Source organism: Sorex araneus, chromosome 1, assembly GCF_027595985.1.
Source record: "Sorex araneus isolate mSorAra2 chromosome 1, mSorAra2.pri, whole genome shotgun sequence".
Classification (NCBI taxonomy): Eukaryota; Metazoa; Chordata; class Mammalia; order Eulipotyphla; family Soricidae; genus Sorex; species Sorex araneus.
The window spans coordinates 17,729,281-17,754,793 of NC_073302.1; the positions used below are offsets into that span (position 1 = coordinate 17,729,281).

Sequence of the window (25,513 nt, forward strand, 5' to 3'; positions counted from 1 at the left end):
CAAGCAGACTTTTGATTGCAGAATTGGATTGAGGGATGGGCTTCCCAAGCATTGTTCAGGAGGCCCCAGAGCCTCTCCCAGTGATTCTTAGCTCAGTGGGCCAGTGGTCCAATGCATGGGCCTGAGGATGCAGCACTGCTTAGGCATCTGTCTGAGGAGGGATATAGTGTGGTGCTGTGGTGCCAGGCACCAAACTGAGATCAAGTGCATGCAAGGCCCGCGCCTTAACCCCTGGGATATGTCTTCAGCCCCCAAAAGAGACTCTCTTTGTCCAGCTTTGTTTGCAGTACCCAGCACAAGAGGTGGAGGGTGAGGATGTGATGGGCTCCCCCACCCCTGAGCCATAACGACCTGCTTGCTCTCTCCCCACGCAGTGCCCCGAGGAGCTGCGGCCCATGAAGGACGGCTCTGGCTGCTACGACCACTCCAAGGGCATCGACTGCTCGGATGGCTTCAATGGCGGCTGTGAGCAGCTGTGCCTGCAGCAGACGCTTCCCCTGCCCTACGATGCCACTTCTAGCACCATCTTCATGTTCTGCGGGTGAGTCTCTGGCCCCAAGCTCTCGCCACTCCCTGTGAGGCAGCAGAGAGGGGCAGAAGAAAGGTCAAGGACCGCAGGCTGGAACCTGACCTTCAAGAGAATGACCTCTCTGTTTTGCCATTTTTCACTCGAAAGGCCTGAGGCAAGAGTATGACTTTTTTGTTTGGTTTTGTCCAGACAAATGATAGATGAGAAATAAATCATTGGTTCATAATGGTGATAAAAATCAGTCCTCACTTGAGCTAAGGGCAGGAGTTTATTTTTCGTTGTTGTTGTTGTTTTTGTTTTTTTGTTTTGTTTTGTTTTTTTCGGCTGAGGTCCACCTTCTCTCTGTTTCTCCCCTGTCACCAGTTCACTGTAGCTCAGAGACAGAAGCATGCACCTTGCAGGTACCACTCTGAAACCGGCTAGCCTGCTGCCAAAGAGCGTAAGCTTAGTTCAGGCCTTCAGCTGAGTTCCTGCAGGAATGTAGCCAAGTTCATGCTCACGGGTGGAAAACATTTTCTCTTATTTCTAGATGTTTTGCCTGACCCGATCATTAAATTGATAAAAGACAGACTTGCCAGAGAAAAACAAATATAATTGCCTACATATGGGAGTCCCATTTAAAAAAAAAAAAAAAAGAGACTCGGGGCTGAGGCCATAGTGAGGAAGCCAGAGGCACAGGCTCTGCAGCTGCAAGGACCTGAGTTCAATCCCTGCTATTCTCTGCAGCACCCCCCCACCCCCCACCATTGCTGAATATGTCTCTGGTGCCCCGAGCACTCCTGGGCTGAGCAGCACCGCCTCACTGGAGCAGATCTTCAAACTGTTCCAATTAGTGGGGTGTCTTCAGGAGTAGCTCTTGGCATGCTTGGGAGTCCTCCGAAATATTAAAAACAAAATAAGGAGGCTCAGAGACAAACAGTGAACGTTTATTTGCTCTTCTGGTTTAAGGGGAGGTAGGGAGAGGGGGCTGGAGTGATGGCCCAGTGGGTAAGACACTTGCCTTGCACATGATGGACTGGGGGTTCAATCCCAAGGAGATTGAGAACAAATATTCCTCCCATTCCTGGGAGTGGCCGACTTACCAACTAGATTCCTTTTGGTAATTCGGGAAGTGGAAAGAAGCTTTTCCTGAGCCTGCATGGTCTTCATTGCCTTCAGCTCAAAACAAATCCACACATCAGTGATGCCTTTGGGGTTCATGTGCTTTGCTTTCCCCCAAATGTGTAGTCTTTCTGTGCCCAGCAGCCCTCAAAGGGATGAGGTGGAGTAGCTGGGAGAAAAAGGACAGAGCCTGCAAACTCCAAGTCCTCACTCGGATTAAGGACTCACCTGTCACTGTCACTGTCATCCCATTGCTCATCGATTTGTTTGAGCGGGCACCAGTAATATCTCTCATTGAGAGACTTATTGTTACTGTTTTTGGCATATCCAATAGGCACGGGTAGCTTGCCAGGCTCTGCCGTGCGGGCTCCATACTCTTAGTAGCTTGCCGGGCTCTCCGAGAGGGATGGAGAAATCGAACCCAGGTCGGCCATGTGAAAGGTGAAAGCCCAACCACTGTGCTATCGCTCCAGCCCCGGGACTCACCTGAGGTTTCAAATTAGGCTGAGACTCAAGTGGGGGCATTTCAAGCCAACGTGGCCACGTGGCCAAGGATGACTCACTTTCCCTTTTCTGGGCTGTTGATGGAAATCTCTGGACAAGCATATTCTTGTGGTCTCCCAATTTACCTCCGTTCTCTTCCTACATAGTGTGGCGGTGGTGTCTCCTTTATCACCCATAGCCTAGAACATGGATTTTAAGCTTCTTTGGCCAGGCCAGAAAAAGCAACATTTCTTCTTCTTCTCACTCCTTCCTACAATGCCCTCTGGAGGTGAGCAGGAGCAAGAAGTTCCCAAGTAGTGCTCAAGAAGCTTTGGGGGCCCCCACTGGCAATGCTCAGCCAACTGGGCTAGTGGTACAAAGCAAGGTCCCAAGGATGTAGTGCTGCTGGGGCCCTGTGGCACTCGGGATCACCAGGATCACCCCCAAGGTGCTGAATGTGTGTGGAGGGATGGGGGGACGGGGCTCTAGGGCTACGTCGGTGACGCTTGCGGAACCACAGTGCCAGGAATCCAACAGGGGTTGGCAAGGCATGGACTTTAACCCCTGTACTATCCCGTGGGTCCTTCTGACAATATCTTTGTATTGAAAAATGTGCTTATGTTTGGACATTTTGTGACCCCAGAGAATAACCCCAGGCTCCTGCAAGGATATTGGATATTGAGCTCCTCACAAAGGCGGAACAGCAGAGTGAGGCATCTAGCAAACTTCTCCACCTTTAGGTAAAAAGGGAGCGGGGAGTGAGCACGGACTGGTTTAACTCTCAGTTTAACACAAATTCATTTTGCCTGTACAATTCCAGTCTGTGGAGTCCAGATTTCCCTTCAGGGTATTATTTCAGGGTTCCCCTCCCTGCCCCTCTCCGTCCCACTTGGGGCTGCAGGTGCTTTTCAAGCAGGTGTAGGAGCAGCTCGCTGGAGGCCCTAGATATGTATCAGAAAAATAAATAAGAAATAAATTAGTGTGTGCAAACCTGAATTTATAGAGGTCTCCCCTCAGCTTAAGTGACTGGAGGGCAGTGTTGAGTAAATTATGCATGCGCTCGGATCTGAGGCTTGAATACAGAATCAGCTGCATTCTGAGCATTGTTATTTTTCTCCCGGTGTACTGAGGTGGGGGCGGGAGGGGGACTGTGTCCTTCTGGTGCAAATAACAACAGCAGCAGCACTCGTGGATTTTGACAAAGAAACTGTCACCATTTTCCATCTGTAGCATCCTGCAGCAAGTGGCCAAGGAATTGTAGAAAGAAAACCCCAGTCAGGGCTAACGCTGATGAACCTTGATCCAGGGACCAGAAGTGTTTGACCCAGACAGGAATGCATTCAAGTGCAAGTCAGGGAAATAAAGGTTTATTTCAGCACAGTATACACTGATTCAAAGTGCAGATGTAATCTAAAGAGAGTAGCATTATTTCTAAGTAAGAAAAACAGTTTCTTCCTATCAGAAGTACACACTCAAAGGGTCAGAGTGTGAGCCTAATCCAGAGAGAATAATACTGTTTTACACACTAGTCAAGGTTATCATAGGTTTATAAATAGAGCAGATTAATAAGGGACAGAGTATTCATGAAATGTCAGAGAAAAAAGATGGGCTTGGAGGTATTGAATTCCCAATGTCTAGATATTATCCAAGTTTAAAACATATTTGGTCCCTTCCTGGGGGTCACCGGGTCAGCTGTAAACTGTCATGGCACCAGTATGAATTTACTGTGCAAATAGATTACAAGAAGGCTGGAAGTCATCTATCCATTGGTCACTTGGTCTTCCATTTTGGATTTTCTTGAGTTCACTGATCTTAGCTCCAGTGTCTCTTGACTTCATTGTTCCCGCTTTATGAGGTACTCAGCATCTGTAACACAAAACTGCATTATCAAAAGGATATTAAGCATCCCAGCATGGTAAAGACTGTGTAAGAGAGAAGACCTATTAGGGAAAAGGGACCAGGGTGGGGGGGAGGGTGGTAATTACTAGTCCTAGTATCACTGTCACTGTCACTGTCATCCCATTGCTCATGGATTTGTTCGAGCAGGCACCAGCAACGTCTCTCATTGTGAGACTTATTGTTACTGATTTTGGCATATCAAATACACCATGGGTAGCTTGCCGGGCTCTCCGAGAGAGGGGCAGAGGAATCGCACTCTGGTCAGCCTAGTGAAAGGCGAATGTTCTACCACTGTGCTATCTCCTAGTATAAAGACAAAATATTCAGTTAAGGGAGTAACAGAATATTAAAGCGTTAAGTTTTATAATGTCTGTTCAAGGGAATTTTTTTCAGGAGAGGCAAAGTTTTCTCCTCTAGGTCAGCTATGTATTACATTTGCACTGGCCATGCTCCTGTCTCAAAGAAAAATCAACAGACTTGAATTCTAATCCTAGCTTTAGCCTCAATATCCCTGACCTTCAGTTTTTCTCATCCCTAAAAGTTTAATCATTAGGAAACAATGATTGTGCAAAATGTTGCAAGTTGACTGGATTACTCCATCAAGGCTGAATAGTGTACCCGAGGACATCTGCGTATACCTTGGGTAGCACCTCACCCTTTCCATGCAGTGTGACCTTGAGCAAGTTGCTTCCTGTCTGTGCTTCAGTTTTCTCATTTGTAAAATAGGAGTAGCAGTATTTTTGGTAGAGTTATGAAGACTAAATTTATATCATTAATTATCTTGCAGCTTACTTTAATAGGTGTGAAATGTTTTCATAAAATGCCCTTCACAGTTAGTGTTATAAGTATTTGTTAAATAAAATAACTGAGTGATAATGATGGCAATAATCCCTCCCTCTGAACCAGTGACTCAAAGTCATCTTTGAGTTTTCAAGTCTGTAAAACAGGAAGATGGAACTTTCCCCACCAGGAAGTCTCTGAAAGTGTCAAGTAAGATTGAATCAATGAGAGTATATAGTGAGCCCTGTAAACCCATATAAATGTTGATGAACACGACAAAAAAGAAAAAAGAATTCTAGGGTCTCTGAAAACCAACTGCAGTTTCAACACACTTTGAAAATTGCCTATTAAGGATGCAAATGAGAAGTTACCCTCACTTGCTAGAAGAACTATAAACAAAACAATGAAACCATTAGCAGGTACTTGTGAGAAAGTTGGTTTAGAGAAGTGTCAAGCTATCAAATTAAGCAGAGAAAACAAATCTTCACTCACCGAAAGCTTTTCAACTTGCCAAAGCTGCGACCTTTCCAAGGATTTTTTTTTTCTGGGCAGGAGTCGATTTAATAAACCCATTTGCAGTCAGAGTAATAATAGCAGCTAACATTTATGAAAGGTTTTCTTTGTGCCTGACTGTGCTAAGAGCTGAGTACATTAACCCACTTAATTCTCATAACAACTGGATAATAAGGTGCTTTTATGAGTCCCCTGGACTTAGGCACAGGGTAACTCAGTAACTTGCCCACGATCACACAGCTAGTAAGGAAGCTATCAAACAGACACCACAGGGCTCTAGATCCTATTAAGACAGCAATATATCCCTCCTCCTTGGGTCACTTCTCAACACATCCTCTTGGACAAGTCACTAAACATGGAGTTTCTTTTCCACGTCGAACTGTAACTGATTAAGTGCTTATTACCCAACATGTACCCAAGTCTCTCGGTCACCAGCTTTTGAGAACAGAAGAAGCACTTCACCAGCAAGGATTCAGGAGGTTAGGCTCATCAAGGTGGGTACTTTCAATGGGGTCAGAAGGTAAGACAAATATGGAGAAGAATTGGTTTGGCTAAGGCTGGTTGGAGGGACTCAAAAATGGAAAGGAAAGAAGAAGCGTTTCTGTTGCAAGGCAAGCGCTGACTTCCCACCTCTAAACACGGGTCAGCTTCGTATATTGAAAACTAGCTACTACTCCCCAAAGGGGCTTGTTTTTCTCTTATCTGTTGGTTCCATGGTAATGGTGGGAACAGCTTTGCTTCTGGGTGCCTTTTGAGGTCAAATTTTTCTCTTCTTTGTATGCATCTGGAGGACAAAGTCCTCACATCTGTGCTTGGGATCTGAAAAACAACTTGTGAAAATATTTCAGTCATTTCTATCACTTACAGCTTTTGAAAAACAATGCAGGAGGGGCTTGTTAGTTCCTTCTTGGATGCATTTAGAGTGATGATCCTCCACAGTTGCCGTTGGAGGCCCTTATTCCAGCATCAGCTGTGATTATAATCCTAGCGTGAGGGTTAAATGAAATTATACAGCGAGTCAGACTGGACCACGCAAGGATTTAGTGAATGGCAGTGGTAATGAGAGTGATAAGTATAAATTCCTTTCATCTAATTAGTCAATGACTGAAGCATATGACTGACTTGTAGCTGCAGCACCCAGAGCATAGCCCGCATGTCACAGGGGCACAATTAATAACTATTACATTAAGTTCTACCGTTCCCATGGCTAAGGAGGATGTGCCTACCCTAGGCTCGCTAACTGCATTAGCAGCTTCTGGAATGTTCATTTCCAAAGAGCTTTCTCTGAGCCCCACAGGGTGCAGGAGTAAGACATGTAGTTCCCTTGGAGCTGGGTAATATAATAAAACCTTGGCTTCTCAAATGGATTTTATTTAAATATTGGCTCGATATATATTTAGGCGGAGAGAGATGCCCCCTATACAGGGCTTCCCTCCCCTCCTCTCCAGTTCCCTTCCTATCCCTCCTTTCTACTCACCTCTCCTCACCCCTCCCCTTTTTTGTGTTTGTTTGTTTTGGATTTTGATTTGGGGGCACACCCTGTGGTGCTCATGGCTTACTCTTGGCTACATTCAGGTATCTCCCTAGGTGGTGCTCAGGGAACCATACAGGGTGCCAGCTTCACTCACCCTAAGTGCCTTCAAGGCAAGGACTATCTCTCTGGTCATTTCTTTTAATTTTTTTTTACTTTTCTTATTTCTACCTACAGGGCCTTCTTCCAAAAGACAGAAGCATTAGCCTTTAGCCTCCACTTCTAATTTACTCAGTGAACTTTTGACATTTTTTGCAGACTTAACTTTCAGCTTGCTACCCTTGTCAAGTAAATTTCCCTCAACTGAGTAAAGAATCCTTTCCATGGGGCTGCACTACAGGAAATGAGGTTGTTGTTTCTCCCTATTCTGTTGACTTGCTTGCCTTTCTTCCTGGCCCCTGTCACACTGTGAACTCTGCTGTACAATCTCTTCGGTCCCTGAAACTGTAATCGTTGAATAAAGAACTTTATCTCTATGTGGAGATGTAGAACTTCATCTCTATGAGATGCATAGATTCTACTCTGCCTGATCTCCTGCTAAGAATGTGAAGCATTGAGTATAAGTCTTTGCTCGCCTGAGGTAGTGGGGCCACTGAGAGAGGGTGGTTGAGCTTTCTTTGGTTCTGATCGAAGTTGATAAAGCACAGGTACAATATGACAGAGAGAATAAGGTGAATTTTAGGTGGGTTAAGAGGGTCACTGGGTACTAAGCTGAAGCACTAAGAATGAGTCTTACAGGCGAGCGAGTATCACCTCCCATAGAGACCTTGGCAGGTTACCTAGCAACCGAGTTGTTTCATTTGTGTATATTTACAGTTTATACTGTGCATCTTTCCAAGGGAACTTAATATTATCTACATAAATCCCATCTTTAAAAATGGATATGAGGGTCAGACTGATCAGAGGTATGTGGAAGGAGAGATAAAGAAAGGAAGAAATGATTTCTGGAGCCATTTTCTTACTCAACAGGAGATAAATTTAGCTCTGTTTCCTGGCAACCAAAGTAAACAGGAAAAACCAATAAACAAAACATGGTGGAATATATAGTTCCTCTTGCTTGAGAAAGGGAAGATTGAGGTATTTGTTTTGTTTGCTTTGCTTTGTTTTGTTCACTGACATAATCTGCCAAGAGAGAACTTTCCAAGTTTCCCATATTTCTTCCATAAGAGACAGAGAGCAAAGGAATGAACAGATCTGGAGTTTCGATATTTTTCAGATCATTTAGACTCAAAGGATGTTTCAGCCAGTTAGGGGATGAAATTAGGATAGGAGTTTCAAGATATCTCAAGGTACTCACTTCTAATTTGAATGTGTTTAATGCATCTAAGTGTAATTTAATTTAAAATATAATGAAAATATATTTCAAACTTCGGCTCAAAGAGTACATCTAAAAGGATTTTTTAAAGAGTTGAGTTTTTATTGAGGTGTTTAAGAGGCATGGACCAAATATTAATGTGGGAAAGAAATGAAAAGACCCATAATCTTGTTTAATACTTGCCTCCCAGCCCTCACCCCTATCCTTAAAGTAGTTCTTTATTTGGTCCTTTAATGGCCTAGGTCAAACACAGTATTTGTGAGTGTTTACCCCCCTCCTTATTATGTGACTTTGAGAAGGGGACAAGGCCATGGAGATCTCCTTAGAGCAGATAGAAAGTGGGGGTCACGTGGGAGAGACTAGAGGCTATTAGAAGTTATTCTCATCTCTTAGGGGGTTCTTTTCCAGTAATGCAATAATACATAAGCAAGATCACAATTAAAAGATGTTGAACAGAACCTAAGTACTTAGAGCCAAATCCATTGGATGCTTTAAAACAGTGTGGTTGATTTCACTTTAGATTTTAACCACAAGTTTTATTATCCCACCTCAGGGCTAGAATTTGATACAGCCCAGCTCTGGACAGTCCACTTTTCAATCTCTTTTAGCAGTCAGGTGATATTTTTGCCTCTATTCTTCTGCCACAGTTTGAACCCCTTGCTGAAGAGAGTGGGAATGACAGGGACAAGATGATAAAAGGTTAAGAATAGGTCCATGTGAAAGGAAATTATTGATATGGAATATCACAAAGGGCCTAAGAGACATAACCTGGATGGCTTAGACCCTGCTGGATAAACTAGGTGAGCAAATAATCTAGTTGTCCGATGACTGGACATAGGAAGATAGTCATCCAGTCCCCTGTTTTAATGGCCCACATTCTTGGAACAGAGTAAAGAAATGCTCACCCACCACCTCCATTTGTTAAAAAAATATAAAAAAGAAAAATTTCTACCTTTCTCTGGAGTACTTCTTCAGGAGACCCTCTCCCATAATCTGGGAGTGTCCCTGCATGCTTTTTTCTTCTTTTTCCTTCCCCTCAAGTCTTAAATTAAAAATAAAAACAAAGTACGTCTCACCCCAGTTTTTACCAGCCTCTCTGTTTAATGTTATTTGTATGTGTGTTTAGAAGAGGAGAGAAATACATGTGTTTAATATCTATAATTAGCTGGAATTTGCATCATTGATGCATAAGGAGACTCTTTAGCACTGTAGCACTGTCCTCCCATTGTTCACTGATTTACTCAAGTAGGCACCAGTAACGTCTCCCTTATAGACTTGCTGTTACTGTGTTTGGCATATAGAATATGCCACGAGTAGCTTGCCAGGCTCAGCAGTGCGGGCAGGATACTCTCGATAGCTTGCCAGGCTCTCCAAGAGGGATGGAGGAATTGAACCCGGGTCAGCCACGTGCAAGGCAAACGCCCTACCTGCTCTAATGGTAGAAAACGCTGACCTGGAAAATGGAGATAGTGGTTTTGACTTTGCCTAGAACAAGTTGAGGAAAATTGGGAGCAATTCACTCAGGTACTTGTTCTGCTGTGCAGTGCAACAGTTAGGCCATGTTATCTGTCTATCCTCAACAACGTCCACTCCCCCACCACACACACACTTTACCTCTGATTAAAGGATGAAGATTTGACCTCTGCTAGATGCCATAGAACATCGACATTCCAGCTCCTGGTCGAATGTTACAGCATGTACTCTCAGCTAATTGAAATGCTTGCAAATGCTTGCAAAAGTCTGGACAAGACATATACAGAGATGTCACGGAAGGCCAAGAAGTCCATCCACTCATTCAGGTAGACAGTTGCCATCCTTGCTTCTGTAGACCTTCAGTTTCATGAGATATTCAGGATTAAGGGGAGGAGTCTCTTGTGCATGGCTTGACAAGCCCTTTGTAATGGCAACATATACTTCACTGGCTTTAGAGTATCTCTTGTCCCCACATTTATTATCTCTGAAATTGGAATCCATGTGACTCTCAAGTATTTGACCAAATTTTACTAACAGTCTTTTTCTCTTCCCCTTTCTTAGTGTTAGGTGAAATCTTAGTGTTTCTTTAAAGTACTGAGGGTCTGAAAGTATACGTAGTACAATAATTTTAGGTATCACTTGTCTCATTTGTATCACTTGTCATGCCGTTGATCTGCGATTTGCTCAAGTGGGCGCCAGTAACGTCTCCATTTGTCCCTGTCTTGTGCTAGTGTAGCCCAATGATATCTGCTCGCTCCAGGAATAGGAAGAGCCTCAAACCGTTCATTAAGGGTTTTGATGAAGAAATAATTTTAGGTACTTTGTATAATTTTAAATCATACAGCCGTCTATTTTCTTTCTTTTCCTCTCCCACACTCCTCCCCACTCGTTCCTTCTTTCCTTTTGACTTTCCTTCTTCCTTTCTTCCTTCCTAAAGAATACTCTTGCCAGGTCACGGAGTTACCTCAAAGGCCTGGAGCACATTGCAGCAGTCCTTGTTTCTATCCACAACACCGCTTGTTCACCAGAGCACTGCCAGAAATATTGTTAGGAGTCTCGCTCTGAGCTTTGTTGAACAACTCCAGATGTGACCCCAAACTCCGCCTCCTCTGTTTTTACAAATTAAAAAATTACACATTTTATTTATCGATAATGTTACAAGAAACTCACAATCTTTTTTCCTCCACTCCAAGAACAGATTTGAGCATATTGTCTTCAAGATGTTGGGGCTTTTTGTTTGTCTTGTTTTGTTTTTTGGACCACACCAGCAATGCCCAGGGATGTGGTCCAAAACTCCCGTCTCTGTGATCAAAAACACTTCTGGCAGTGCTCGGGGACCATAAGGGATGCTGGGAATTGAACCCTGGTTGGCCGCATGCAAGGCAGACACCCTATTCACTGTACTATCTCTGTATATCTCTGGCCTGTTCAAAATGTTCTTCCTAAAAATGCTCAAGTTTCCTTTAAGTAGAAATCACACGGAGACCAGTCTTAGTCTGCATCTTGGTCGTGTTGGGGCAGTCCTTAGAAGCTTTAGGAGAAAGTTCCAAGAATGTTTGTTAGTAGGACTGTGTTTTGTTTTGTAGTCACACCCAGCCATGCTCAGAGCTTACTCCTGGCTCTGTGCTCAGGTATCACTCCTGCTGGGCTCAGGGAACCACATGGAAAATGGAGGATTGAACCTGGGTTGGCTGCATGCAAGGCACATGCCCTACCCACTATACTATCTCTCTGGCCCCTTGGTTAGTAACTGAGAATGTTAGCCACAGGTCACAGAGGGTTCAGGTCCGTGTGACCCCAGGTGGGGTTTCTGATAGATGGGAGGATGAGAAAAGCTGAAGAAGCACCATTCTAATCTTGCTAGTAAGGTGCCTAGAATCGTTCCAAATGTTCATGGCTTTTTTGATATTCAACTTCTAATGTAACTTCTCATCTGCAATTTTTTTTATAATTTTATTTTTAGAATTTGATTCTCTTCCCAATTGTAAAAAAAATAAAGTTGACTCTGGTCTCTGCATTTCAAGAAATATTTCGATTGACTCCATAAGCCACTGAGAAATGATTGGCTGAGTAGCTCCATAAACATATAAATACTCTGCCTTGAGAATTTACATAAGTGCCATTTCTCAGTAGGCTTCAGATCCTTCTTTTGAAGAGAAAGCAGGGGGCTGGAGCTGTAGTACAGCGGGTGTTTGCCTTACACACGGCCGTGTTCGATCCCCAGCATCCCATATGGTCCCCTAAGAACCACCAGGAGTAACTCCTGTGCATCGCCAGATGTGACACCCCCCTCCGCTAAAAAATAAAAGAAAAAGAAAGAAGAGAAGAGAAAAGAAAAAAGAAAAGAAAAAAAGAAAAGAAAAAAAGAAAAGAAAAGAAAGCAGGTTGAGGGCCAGGAGATGGCTCAAAGAGTTAAGCACATACTTTATGGCTGGAGCCCTAAATTCAGTCCCTGGTACCATACATATAGTTTCCTGAGCACTGTGGGAGTAGCCCTCAAGCACTACCAAGTAGGTCCAAAAATTAAAAAGAAGAAAAAGAAACCAGGAAGATCGGAAGAAGTAACTTATGTGGTGGAGGTGCAGTGAGAACCAGTTTTGGAGTACGAAGATTGAAATCATCATTCTGTCTTTCCAAAGTATCAGTGTGATCTTGGTCACGGAATTTAAAATGCCAAGCCTCGGGGTCTTTGGTGGTAATGTTGGAATGAAAGCTCCCAGCTTGTGATGTTGCTGTAAGGATTCAATAAAATATGCTCTTGGCTAAACACATATAAGGTTCCGCAGTGCGACAACCAAACCTTATTTAGTTCTAGAACCTTCTCCAACGTGACGGTTGTGTTAAGGGTAACACATTCGTTGCCTTCAGCTAAAATGCCCAGTTTATATCTTTGTACTTATTTTATGTTACTTTTTTCATTTTGGCATATGTATAAATATAGTTTCTTGCAGATCTTGGCTGATTTCCTGTGAGCCTACACTCTAAATTTTCTGTAAAAAAATCTCCCAGACGACAGAATGTTCTAAGGAGCTGTATAATTATGCCGTGTGGTACAAAAATAAAATTCAAAAAAAAAAAGAAGAAGAAGGAGAAATCAACAACTAAATAGACCTTTGCATAAATCATCCTGTGCCCTGAGGTGGCTTGGGGAAGAAAGGTGTTCATATTTCAAAACTTAGAAGTTCATTCACCTTTTACGAGTCCCTGTGTCTCTTCCCTTTTCCTCTCTGTGTGTATTCCCTAAATACACACAGACCTTCCCTCTCCCCTGCTTACTTTCCTGTGGAACCACAATCCACCTCCAAGTCAAGAGAAATTCACCAGGAGCAGACACTTATAATATGGCTAAAAGCACATGCTGACAAACATGCTCTCACACTCACATAAACACTCCCTAAGTCTGAATCTCAGTAGGGAAGTTGTTCATTCTAAGCCTCAGATTTTTGTTCTGGATTTTTTTTTTATTGCTGTTGCTTGTGTAGGAGTTACCAAGGTTCGAATCCAGGGCCTCACATCTGCAATGAAAATGTTCTACTTCCTTCCCCTCCCTGCCCCTATTTTTATCTTTTTGGGGGCCACTCCCAGCAGTGCTCAGGGCTTACTCCTGGCTGGGTGCTCAGGATTACTCTTGGTGGTGCTCAGGGGACCATATAGTGGGTCTCTTCAGCCCCAAGTGTTCTACTTCTGAGCAATATCTCTAGCCCTAAACCTGTCTTTTCATCTGACTTGAAAATGGGAGCAGTACCACATCGCTAGTCATCATGGAGATGCAAATCAAAACAACAATGAAATATCATCTCACACCACAGAGACTGGCATACATTCAAAAGAACAAAAGCAACCAGTGCTGGCGTGGATGTGGGGAAAAAGGGACGCTCCTTCACTGTTGGTGGGAATGCCGACTGGTCCAGCCTTTCTGGAAAACAATATGGACAGTTCTTCAAAAACTATAAATTGAGCTTCCATATGACACCAGAATACCACTTCTGGGAATATATCCCGAGGATGCAAAAAAGCACAGTAGAAATGACATCTGTACCTATATATTCATTGCAGCACTGTTCACAATAACCAAAATCTGGAAACAACCCGAGTGCCCTAAAACAGATGACTGGTTAAAGAAACTTTGGTACATCAACATAATGGAATACTATGCAGCTGTTAGGAGAGATGAAGTCATGAAATTTGCTTATAAATGGATAAACATGGAGAGTATCATGTTAAGTGAAATGAGTCAGAAAGAGAGGGACAGACATAGAGGGACTGCACTCATTTGTGGAGTATAAAATAACATCACACAAGGCTGACACCCAAGGACAGTAGATACAAAGGCCAGGGGAATTGCCCCATAGCTGGAAGACTGCTTCATAAGTGGAGGGGAGAAGGCAGATGGAATAGAGAAGGCATCACTAAGAAACTGATGGCTGGAGGAACAAGTTGGGATGGGAGATGCATGCCGAAAGTAGATAATGGACCAAACATGATGACCTCTCAGTGTCTGTGTTGCAAGCTATAATGCCCCAAAGTAGAGAGAGAGTATGGGGAATATTGTCTGCCAGGGAGGCAGGGGGAGGGTGGGAAAGGGAGGGTATACCCAGGATATTGGTGGTGGGTAATGTGCACTGGTGGAGGGATGGGTGTTTGATCATTATGAGATTGTAACCCAAACATGAAAGCTTGTAACTATCTCACAGTGATTCGATGAAATTTAAAAAATTAAAAAAGAAAATGGGAGCGGTAGCTCCCTGGGAGTTACATATTACTTTCTTGGTGTTTCTGAAGTAAATTATGACAAAATTTGGCTTAAAACCAACAAAGATTGAGGCTGGAGAGATAGTACAGTGAGTAAGGAGCCTGCCTTACATATGGCTAACCCAGGTTCAATCCCTGGCATTCCATATGGTCCCCGAAGCACTACAGGAATAATTCTGATTGCAGAGCCAGAAATCACACCTGAGCATTGCTAGATGTGGCCCCCCAAACAAAACTAAAGACCCAAAGATTTATTATTTTGTAATTACAGAGGTCAGAATGCCTAAAACTCCTAAAATCTTGGTATTAATAGGACTTCAAGGTTTGCGGAACTATATGTTTACCTGCCGGTTCTGTCTCCCACTTTCTCTTCTTTGCTTCCAAGTCTCTCCATAAGTGACTTTGGCACTCATAAAGTTCTTTATGACAATATTGGTCAAGAAATTTCCCCAGGGGGCTGAATTGATAGTACAGCAGGTAGAGTGTTTGCCTTGCACGCAGGCAACCTGGGTTCATTTCCCAGCATCCCGTATGGTCCCCTGAGCACTGCCAGGAATAATTCCTAAGAATAAAGTCAGGAGTAACCCCTGTGCATCACTGGGTATGACCCAAAAAGAAAAAAAAAGAGAGAGAGAAAATTTACCCAAATGAGACCATCCAGATAATGTAGAATAATTTAAGTATCTCAAAATTCTTAGCTAAATTCCATTGATGAAATTCCTTTTGCTAGCAAGGTAACATACTCAGTTTCTGAGAATTAGACTGTCATCATCTTTGTGGGGGAGCATCATTCTATCTACTACAGGTTATAATAAGAAGCAAATCAGACAGAAATAAATTCTACTTGACTGCAGGCTTAAATGCAGTCAAGTCGAATTTTGCATAGGAACATGCAAAAATTTTTGCATGTTTTGCATATGAACATGCATGTATATGCTTATAAATTTATATGCACATAAAGTACATAAACATATGTATAAGTGTGCACTACATAGATTTAACTTGAATATATACATATGAATAACCTGTTTTTAACATATGTAAAATACATAAGTATCATTTATTTCTCCTGGACAGCACATATGAAGTTCCGAATTGTAGTTGAATGATTTTCAAATGTCAAAGAAGGGAAATTTGACTGACATTAAGAAACCAGAACCCAGAGATATAGCTCTGCAGTACAGCACTTGCCTTGTGTGTGTGAGACCCTGGGTTTGATCCCTGGCACAAACACCAAAAAAAACGATCAGAACAAAAGAGAAATCTAAATCTACAGAGATGCCAGCAACTAAACTGTGAGAACCACTAATGAAAAATTTACATTCTTTGATGTTAATGAACTAATAGATCAAAGAACAATCATAGATAATAATAGAATAGTCACAACCTTATTAATCAACATCACCACAATAGCTGGTGCATGCATTCTCTCTTCTCACAGCAGCCCTCTGATACGAATTAACTGTTATCCTCATTTAATAGATTGTGACACTGAACCTAGGGAAGTTAGCAGATTTGAGCAGAAGTGTCGATCTAATAAGCAGTGCAGCTGCTGTTAGAACACAGGTTTAGTTAGATCTTGAATCTGAGCCTGACGTTATGTGTCTCCCTTAAGTAAGAGTGTATAAAATCTCAATAAAGTCACCAAAGGAGAAATTATACAAGCTACATTCACAGAATAAAATGCAGTAAATGATATTAGATAGCATTCACCAGTCTGTTCAACAAATGAATCTGTCTAGTTGGGAATTATTTTAAAAAAACAACCACCTTCAAATAATGCTTGGGGGGAAAAATCAAACTCAAATTAACCACCTCTTTGTAAATGGAAAAGAAGGAAACAGGAGACTGCATATCAAACTCATGGGAAGGAATAAAGCAGAGTTGAAAGCTCCACAGCATTTATTAATAAGCCAGAAAGATGGGAAACAAGTAAGTGAAACATTCAACTCAAGATGCCAGGAAAAAAAAATTATGAAGAAAACAGCATGAAGGAATTAATACAAATAAAAGCTGAAATAAATGAAATAGGGAGATAAAAGGAAGCTTCATCAATAAAAACACAAAAGCCTGTTCCAAGAAAGGAGCGGGAACACAAATAAACATATTAAGAATGAGCTAGGGACATAACCATAGGAGCACAGAAGATAAACCAGATTTAATGAGAACACTGTGCAAAGCATTATACCAGTAAATTTGAGAGTCTTGATAAAACATATTCTTAGAAAATATAAAGTACCTGTTTGTATCATGATATGGTAGAAAATCTAAGTAAGCAGATAACATAAGGTGAAAAAAAAACTGTTAAGTAACTGCAATTGGAAAGAAGACACTAAACCCAGGGGACTTTACTGCAGATCTTATCAGGTCCTTTAGGAAGGGATAACCTCTCTCTTATATAAAATAACCCAGAGAAGAAAAATAAAGAATTCTTCTAATACTTTCTATAATGTTAGTATAATCCTAGTACCCAAACTGGGCAAATACGGACTGGACTCAGTCATCTGGAAAAATACTGTCGGTATATTAGTTCTGATGAGATTCCTGTGTAGTGGAATGAAAATCAATTTACTAGAAACAGTAATTGCTTTCATCAAGATCAGCGATAGCTAACTCGAAAATAGAAGGTTAAAAAAGACTTTAAAGGACAAGAGAAGTTTTAAAAAACTAATCTTATTCCCCAGGTGGAAGACTCATAATAGAAATTATCCCTCTACTACCTCTATGAGTACACTTGATTTCAGATATAAAGCCTTTAATCCTCACTCTGTGAGTGAGGAATTACCTTACAACCAAGCCAAGGAAGTACAGAAAGGTTAAGGATTCTGTCAGAAATCACACAGTGGTTGGATCAAAATTGGAACTTCAGAAATCTGAGTCCAGAATGCAATGTGTAAGTAAACTCTAGAAAGTAGTAGTGACTCTCACAAATACTGATGATTAAACCCCCACAAAGGTCCATGCAAGATTTTAAGGGCCAAAAGCCTAAAAGGTCAATGAAAGGTTACAAAGAGTCCTTGATAAATAGAGATGCAAATTCTGTTTCTGGAGGAGACTGCCACCTCTTGTGGTGTTGTATTATTTATGAGACAGGATATTAAATTACTCTTCAGTAGTTAGGGAAGCTTCCTAAGCCAAAGTGTGCACACATTTCTCTCTTCTTTAGGTGAAATAAGATTCACTTATAACATTCGGTAGGTTTTAGTTAATTAGCCCAATAAATTGCCTATATATTCCATATTATGATGATCACCAAAATTTTGTTTCCAATCATTACCATACAATGGACTTCCTTTTTGTTTGTGGCTTTTTGGGTCACAGCTGGCGATGCTCAAAGGTTACTCCTGGCTCTGCATTCAGGAATTACTTCTGGCAGTGCTTGGGGGACCATATGGCATGCCAAGGATTGAACTCTAGCCGGCAGCGTGCAAGACAGATGTCCTACCTGCTGTGCTATCACTTGAGGCCCCAACAATGGACTCTTTTTAACCCTATTATTTCTCCCTGTTCCCCTGTGTTTTGCTGCATTTCTCTTTTTTTGTTTATTCATTGTCATACATGAATGAAATCACATGGTATTTGTCTTTCCCTACCTGATTATACCTGAGTATAATGGCATTACTTCCATCCATGCTGTGGCAAATTACAGGATTTCCTCTTTTAAGAGCAGAGTGTTACTCCATTGTGATTATACATGAACCCTTCTTTATTTGAAGGTTTATGTTGTGTTCAAGCAAGACCACCGTTCAGTATGCTTGTGGTCTCCCAACAGAAGATGAGGACACTTTAGAGGAATGTGTCTGACAGTAACTTACACCTCACCAATAGATCCTGTTATCCAGAAACCCATAACTTGGTTCCTCTAACCCAACTGTAGTTAGCTTGAATGTATAGCTCTGAAGTGTGTCTGGGAGTACTGGGGCACAGCCATCGTCTCAACCACCATTGTCCACAGAGTTGACTTTCATACTTTATGTCTTAAAGGAAAAATAATAATGATAACCTTCCTCCCATTTCATCTAGCCTACAGCCTCAATACAATACTTCCTAAAAGCCACTGGGATTTTACAATTTGAGAAGCTGATGGTAAAATTCATCCAAGGGAAAAAACTGAGCAAGAATTGCAGAGAAATTTTGAAACAGGAAATGAATATGTGTGACAGGGAGGAATCTCACTTTACCATATTTAAACATACTCTATATAAAGCTACAGTTATTAAAGGAGTATAGAATGATTGCAGGAACATAGAGATAATTAGATAGAAAAAACTCCAAGTATTTATTCATGGTACATGTAGAGATTTTGCAAATGACAAATGACAATTTAAATTAGTGAAAAGATAGAGCTTTTCAATTATTGGCTACTCATTTTAAAAAAATAATTAATTAAAAATAATCACTCCTACCATGCACAAAAATAAATGCCATGCAGATTAAATAACCAAAAATTTAAAAAGCTGTAAAATATCAGAAGAATATGGGAAAATGTGTTCTGTTATCCTGTGGCTTCTAACAGATCTAAAAAAAATTCAGACACAATAAAAGCCAGGATGAAGAAGATATGTGGTCTCAGTATAGAGAAATTCTAAGATGTCATGAGCAAGATTATGAGGCAGGGAGATAGTACAAGCAGGTAAGACCTTTGCCTTGCATGTGGGCAACCCGGGTTCAATCCAATCCATACAGTTCCCCCTAGCTCAGCCAGGAGCGATCTCTAAGCATAGAGCCAGGATTAAGCCCAGAGCACAGCGTAGTGTGGCCCAAACATCACCCTGTTCTCAAAAAATAGCAAAATTAAAAATACAAGTAGAGGCTGGAGGAAAATTTTAGTATACGTAGATGGTGAAGAAGTATTTAGAACATAAATAAATTATACATAAGCCCCTAAGGAAAACACAAGTAACAAAATGAAAAATAGAGCACATGATGGACATTTTTACATATATAGAAGAAATATAAATGACCATGACATGAAAAGAATGTAATGAACGTCACAAGTAATCACAGGAATGCAACTTCAAAACATAGAGTTATTTCTACCCCACCCAGATTGACTGTAGTGAGTATGAAAGATGTAAGATAAGGGGCCCTCTCATTCATCAGTGATAAAATTGTAAGCGGGTAGAGCCGTAGACAGCCATTAGTGTTCTATAAGCACTGTAAAATTCATAAAACATTGACCCAGTAATCTCTTTTCTTTGAGTCCACTTTGTAGAAACACATACATGTGCATAGTGATTTATGTAGAAAGATCTTCATTATGGTACCTTTGGTAATAACAAACAACTATAAACAACCAAAATGCCCATCAATAAAGATTAGCTAAAAGCATTCTGGTACATTTATACTGTGCACTGCCAAATATTCATTACATAGATCTACATGAACACTAAGCTGATGAGATTGCCAAGAAATAGGATTATATACAAATGCTTATCTCATAAAAATGTCTAGTGTTATTCTGTTTATGCATTTACTATGAAAATATATGTAATATGGTAATTATTATGTCATATGTAGTTACATGTATATGCATATGAATGCATTGAAATATATGGAATAACACATATTACATAATGCATAATAATACTGAACACTCCTAGAATCAAAAGTAAGAATAATATGTGTGGAGTGCCAAATGCAAAGCATACACTCTGGCTGTGTGTCTGTGTGTATGTGTGTGTGTAAGAGAGAGAGTTGGGTGTGAGAGGAAATACTATACCAAATAAATCATTTTTCTGTATTCTCTGGGAAACCCCAGGGATAAATTGTTGGAAGTAGACTTTTTCAGAAATTGCAAACCATAATGCCCAAAAGGGAGGAGAGAGAAAGAGAGAGAGAGAGAAAGAGAGAGAGAGAGAGATGAGAGAGAGAGTCTGCCATAGCAGGTGGGAGGGCGGGAGGAAAACTGAGAACATTGGTGGTGGCAAATGTGTACTTGTGAAGGGACATGTGTTGGAACCTTATATGACTGAAACCCAATCATTAAAAACTTTGTAACTGTGTATCTCACTGTGATTCAATTAAAACCAAATATTTTTAAAAGAATAGATACAAGAAGAAAAAAAGGTATGAACTTTTTACTCTAAAGACTTTGATAATGTTGATGAGATTTGAACAACTTATGCACAAGTATTATTCTTATTCAAAGATGTACATAGTTGTTGGTTTGTGTGTGTGAGAGTGTTGGATATGAGAGGGAACACTATGCCAAATAAATCATTGTCCTGTATTCTCTGGGAAACCCCAGGGATAAAATGGCGGAAGTATACTTTCTCAGACATTTACCATTTATTCTACACATGTGTATCTACACAATCTGTACTGAAACTTCGTTGAAGGAGAGGCATATAGCATTTTAACACATACATAAAGCAGGCTAGTCTTGACCAAGACATAGCACAGGGCTGCCTCCTTCCCAGAAGCTTTCACTGTACTTGGGGCAGAAATGTTTATGTAAGAGAAAGGTAGTGCTTCATTGCATCCAACAGGTATTGGAAGAAAGTAAGGGCATAGTGACCATTGTCTTTGCCAATAAGCCATTCCTGGCTTCTTGTTAATCTGCTCTCTCTCCATTCCAGTTTTCAACTCTGTCTGCTTCCTGGATTCTGTCAGGTTCTGTGTCTCAAGCACTTGTTTCTGCTACCTCACTCCATTTTCTTCTTGAACCATCTCACAGGGCTTCTCCCTTCTCCCATGGGACTTCCTTAGACTCTTTGCAGTTAGATTCAACATAGCTTTGCTTCACATCATGGAACAAAGACAAATAACAGACTGCCTGCTTCCTGCTGCCTCCATCCAGCAAGCACAGTCTACCCAACATCTATGTTTCTATCATGTAAACAGAAACAACTGGATTGGAGAAGACTCGAAAAAAAATGCTTTTGTGGCTCAACAAACCAGAACTGGAATGCCAGTCTTGCCACTTAGTCACAGGCTTTACTTCTTGGCTCCTCCATTTGCTTCTGCATAAAACTGTATCACACTGCCACTGTCATCCCATTGCTCATCGATTTGCTCAAGCAGGCACCAGCAACGTCTCTATTGTGAGACTTGCTGTTACAGTTTTTGGCATCTTGAATATGCCACGGGGAGCTTGCCAGGCTCTGCTGTGCAGGATGCATAAAATAGCAGTGATTATTTCATGTGGCCAGTAAATGCTCAATAATAGAACCACCACCCTCACCACAGTTGCACCCACACTATAATAACTTGGTTGATTTCCTAACCCAACCAACTTAGAATCTGCAGTTCGTGACTTTTCTGTATGCAGTGCTTTACAGGACCCCAGAATAGCTTTGTAACTTAAGGTAGGATTGGGATACATCTACCCCATTTCACAAATGAGGAAGCTGAAGATCAAAGAGGTTATATCACTTGCCCAGGTCACATAGGCCACCAGGAGGAAAGATGACTTTCATACAGTTCTCTTCAGTTTTGCAACCTGTTCACTTATGTTACATGTCCTTGAAGTAACTTGTGTTACCCTGTCCTCAAAGCCTAGCATAGAATCATAGAGCCTCAAAGAATCTAGATTTTAGGTTGACTTTTCCGGGTTGATAACCTGTTTTCTCTTTTTGTTCCTGTGATTCTTCCCACTACAGACATCTTTTTTTTTCTTTTTGGGTCACACCCGGCGATGCACAGGGGTCACTCCTGGCTCTGCACTCAGGAACCACCTCTGCCGGTGCTCAGGGGACCATATGGGATGCTGGGAATTGAACTCGGGTTGGCTACATGCAAGGCAAATGCCCTACCCACTGTACTATCACTCCAGCACCTACAGACAACTTTTGATTGCAAATATTATTCCAGGATGATCAATAAGACATCCTGATGTCTTATTGATCCATAGAGGGAACCTTACCCAATCTCAAAGTTAAGTCAAGGTCACTTCTGCTGTCAGGAGTGGCTAGTAAGAGGCCAGCAGGCCCTGTGAGCTTCGCCAATTGAGCTGAATTTGTGGCTGTTCTCTGTGTGCTGTCCATGGTCCTGGTAGGATTGCATCTGAGCCACTCGGGCCATGAAAACCTGGCTCTTGCTTGCTGCCGTCTTCGACCTTGGTCGACAGATACACTGGGAATAGATTCCAGGTTGAGAAGCTACTTGGTAATTCCTTGTGAATTGGTCTGTCATGTTTTCTAAAGTCTCTGTGTTCATGGAAAAACAGTTTTTAAATTTGCTTTGTGTAAGGATGTACACTCTGCTTTCCCCCCTGACTCCCCTAAAATGTCACGAATGACTTACCTTGGCTTTACCAATTTGCAGGATTAATGTGCTTCTCTCCAGACACCTGTGCCCTAGTTAGATTCCAGCCAGAAAAGCAGTCTCCATTTCGAAATTCTGACCTGCTTTGTGGGCCTCAGAGCCCTTGGTTTTAGGTCACCACCGATGGGGGTGTCTCGCCTATAGAGCTAACTCTCCGTTCTGTTTTATCCTGCAGTTGTGTGGAGGAGTACAAACTGGCTCCTGATGGAAAATCCTGCCTAATGCTCTCAGATGTCTGCGAGGGCCCCAAGTGCCTCAAATCCGACTCCAAATTCAATGACACACTTTTTGGAGAGATGCTGCATGGTTACAATAATCGGACCCAGCATGTGAACCAGGGCCAAGTTTTCCAGATGACCTTCAGGTACGTACTAGATAGCTAAACTTCTCTGCTTTAAGCATTGGTCCATAATATGGACACCATGAACTAGATTCTGGTACACAATGCCAGCGTCTCCCCAAGCCCAGGGAATTCTCCTCCATGAAGTGTTAGAAAGAGCCAAATTCCATTCCATTCCATTCCATTCCATTCCATTCCATTCCATTCCATTCCATTCCATTCCATTCCATTCCATTCCATTCCATGTGTTTCTTTTCCCACCGATGTAGCTTTTATGTACCCTGCCCCTCCAAAACTTTCTGAGTTTATCCCCATACTTTAAATTCAGTCTTAAATCATCCTGTAAGTACAGTTAATGGAATTTTTAATTTTTTAAATTAATCTCTCAGTGTATTAAAATAAGTGTCCTGTGTAGGCTATTCAGGCAGTACAAAAATAAAGACATTTAATGAAGTAGAAAATAAAATTCCCATCATCCAGAAATACACAGAATTAACATTTTCTTGAACATTCTTTAAAACCTCTCTTTCCCTCTGCCTCAACCACACACTCACAAGTGTGCGCGCACACACATACACACATGCCCAACATTTCTATAAAACTGTTTAGAGGTCTCTTTTTTGCTCTATAATATGCCATGAGCCTCTTTCCTCGTGAGTTAATTCAGAGAAGTACCTAAGGGAGTGAAAGATGGGACTGTTTTCTTATGAAAGAGTACAACACAGGAACTGTGGTAGTCAAATTCTAGGTAGATTAAGCATTTATCTTAGTTGCCACAGGCTTCCTGGAGAATTGAAGAAATAGGGACTACTGTCTCTGGAGAAGATAGGTCTTGGGCATTAATAATGCCTCAAAATCTGAAGAACTATGAAAAGGTCAGTGAGACCAATTGTTCCATGTATAAGAAATTATTCTCTTTTTTAAAAAATCTATCTTTTTAGACAGTTTTATGTGAATGTATTGGAAGAGGTTATCATAAAGCAGAGATTTTTCCCCATTTGACATCATGTCAACATGAGTTAGATCCGTCAGACACATCACTGACAAGCATCCTCCTCCTCCTCATCCTGTCATCTAATTAACGAAATGAAGCTGGCCATAGATGGCTACTGATCATTAAGAAATACTCTATGTCAAGCTCTTGAGTGACTTTGAAAATAATAGATTCTTATAAATAATAACGTATTTAAAATTTTATTAATAATATAAATAATAGTAATAATAATATCAGCAGCTAAAAATTCAGCAGACTCTGAGGGCCTTATAAGTACTTAGCACTTGTGACTTCATATAATCCTCATAATGAATCTCTGAAACATGGGTGATTATCAGACCCTTTAGAAATGGAAATGTTAAGTGACTTTCCAAAGACCTCTTTCTAGGAAATGTCAGAGCCAGGATAATGGCATTTTAACTTTATTACTAAGGTCTTCCAGACACCAAGACCTCCACTGCACAATGTAAAAGTCAACAGGAAGAGCAAATGTGATTTTTGTGATCTAGGGAGTTGGGGGGAGGTGGTTCTGATGTACATGATCAGCTCCAAGCCCTTCTTTTCCAATCCCACAGAACCCCGTCAACCTAGGCACAACATTGGATCCCACGAGTCAAAGGCTCAGTCCTACAGTAGGGCCCCTGCACACTTAGATGTTACTTAGAAGCAAAGTTTATCATCTGTGCTTCTCACCACCTGACAACGTAGTGGACATTTTTAAGACCCACATGTTGAAATAGATTTATTTACTAGATTGTGAGACAATTCATTCGTTGTCTCACAGAACTCAGAGAAGCATTTTACTTTTAGTTTTCTGGTTTGTTATAAAAGAATATAACAAGATACAGACAGATAGAAAATATACAGAGGGAATGGTATGAGGAAGGAGCATAAATTTCCGTGGGAGACCTTTGTCCCCAAATCTCTATCTGCTAACTAACTGAGAAGCTCTTTGACCTCAGTCCTTTGAGATTTTTAATGAACTCCATCACATCAGCATGACTGATTTAAATCATTGATAATGGGTCATTGATTCAACCTCTTAGCCCCTCTCTCCTCCCTGGACATGGAGTTGGAGGAGACTAAAAATTCCAACCTCTAGTTACCTAGATGTTTTCCTGACTTCCAGTCCCCTTCTTAGTTACTTAACTAGGTAACCCCATTGAAACAGCAAAATACATTATATATTATTCTCATCACAGAGAAAATCCCAAGAATTTTAGCCCTGTGTCAGAAAGGTAAACCAAGACCCTGAGGCAGGAGAGATAGTACAGCTGGTAAGCATCTCTCTTGCACGCAGCTGACCAGGGATTGATCCTGTGAGCACTGCCAGAAGTGATCTATAATCCCTGAGCTCAGAGCCAGGAGTAAGCCCAGAACACTGTGTTAGGTGTAGCCCCCAAAAAAATAACCTTAGGGATTTCTTACTAGAAAGCACAACATCACATCACTTCTCCTTGGAGTCATATGTTCTTTGAGCACCTGCTGTGTTCTAGGTTCCATCCTATGTTCTAGATTCCACAGAGATTGAATGG

At 41.4% G+C, this 25,513-nt stretch overlaps 1 protein-coding gene across 4 annotated transcripts in view; it reads left to right on the forward strand.

Annotated features, from left to right (window-relative positions):
* The window catches only part of ASTN2 (astrotactin 2), a 1,092,638-nt gene that overhangs the window by 666,663 nt on the left and 400,462 nt on the right, over positions 1-25,513 (forward strand). For all 4 annotated transcript variants that reach the window (XM_055128058.1, XM_055128127.1, XM_055128183.1 and 1 more), the window contains 2 exons: positions 375-541; positions 22,820-23,008. In XM_055128058.1, the coding sequence (XP_054984033.1) occupies positions 375-541; positions 22,820-23,008 (356 nt within the window). The remainder of the gene's footprint in view (positions 1-374; positions 542-22,819; positions 23,009-25,513) is intronic.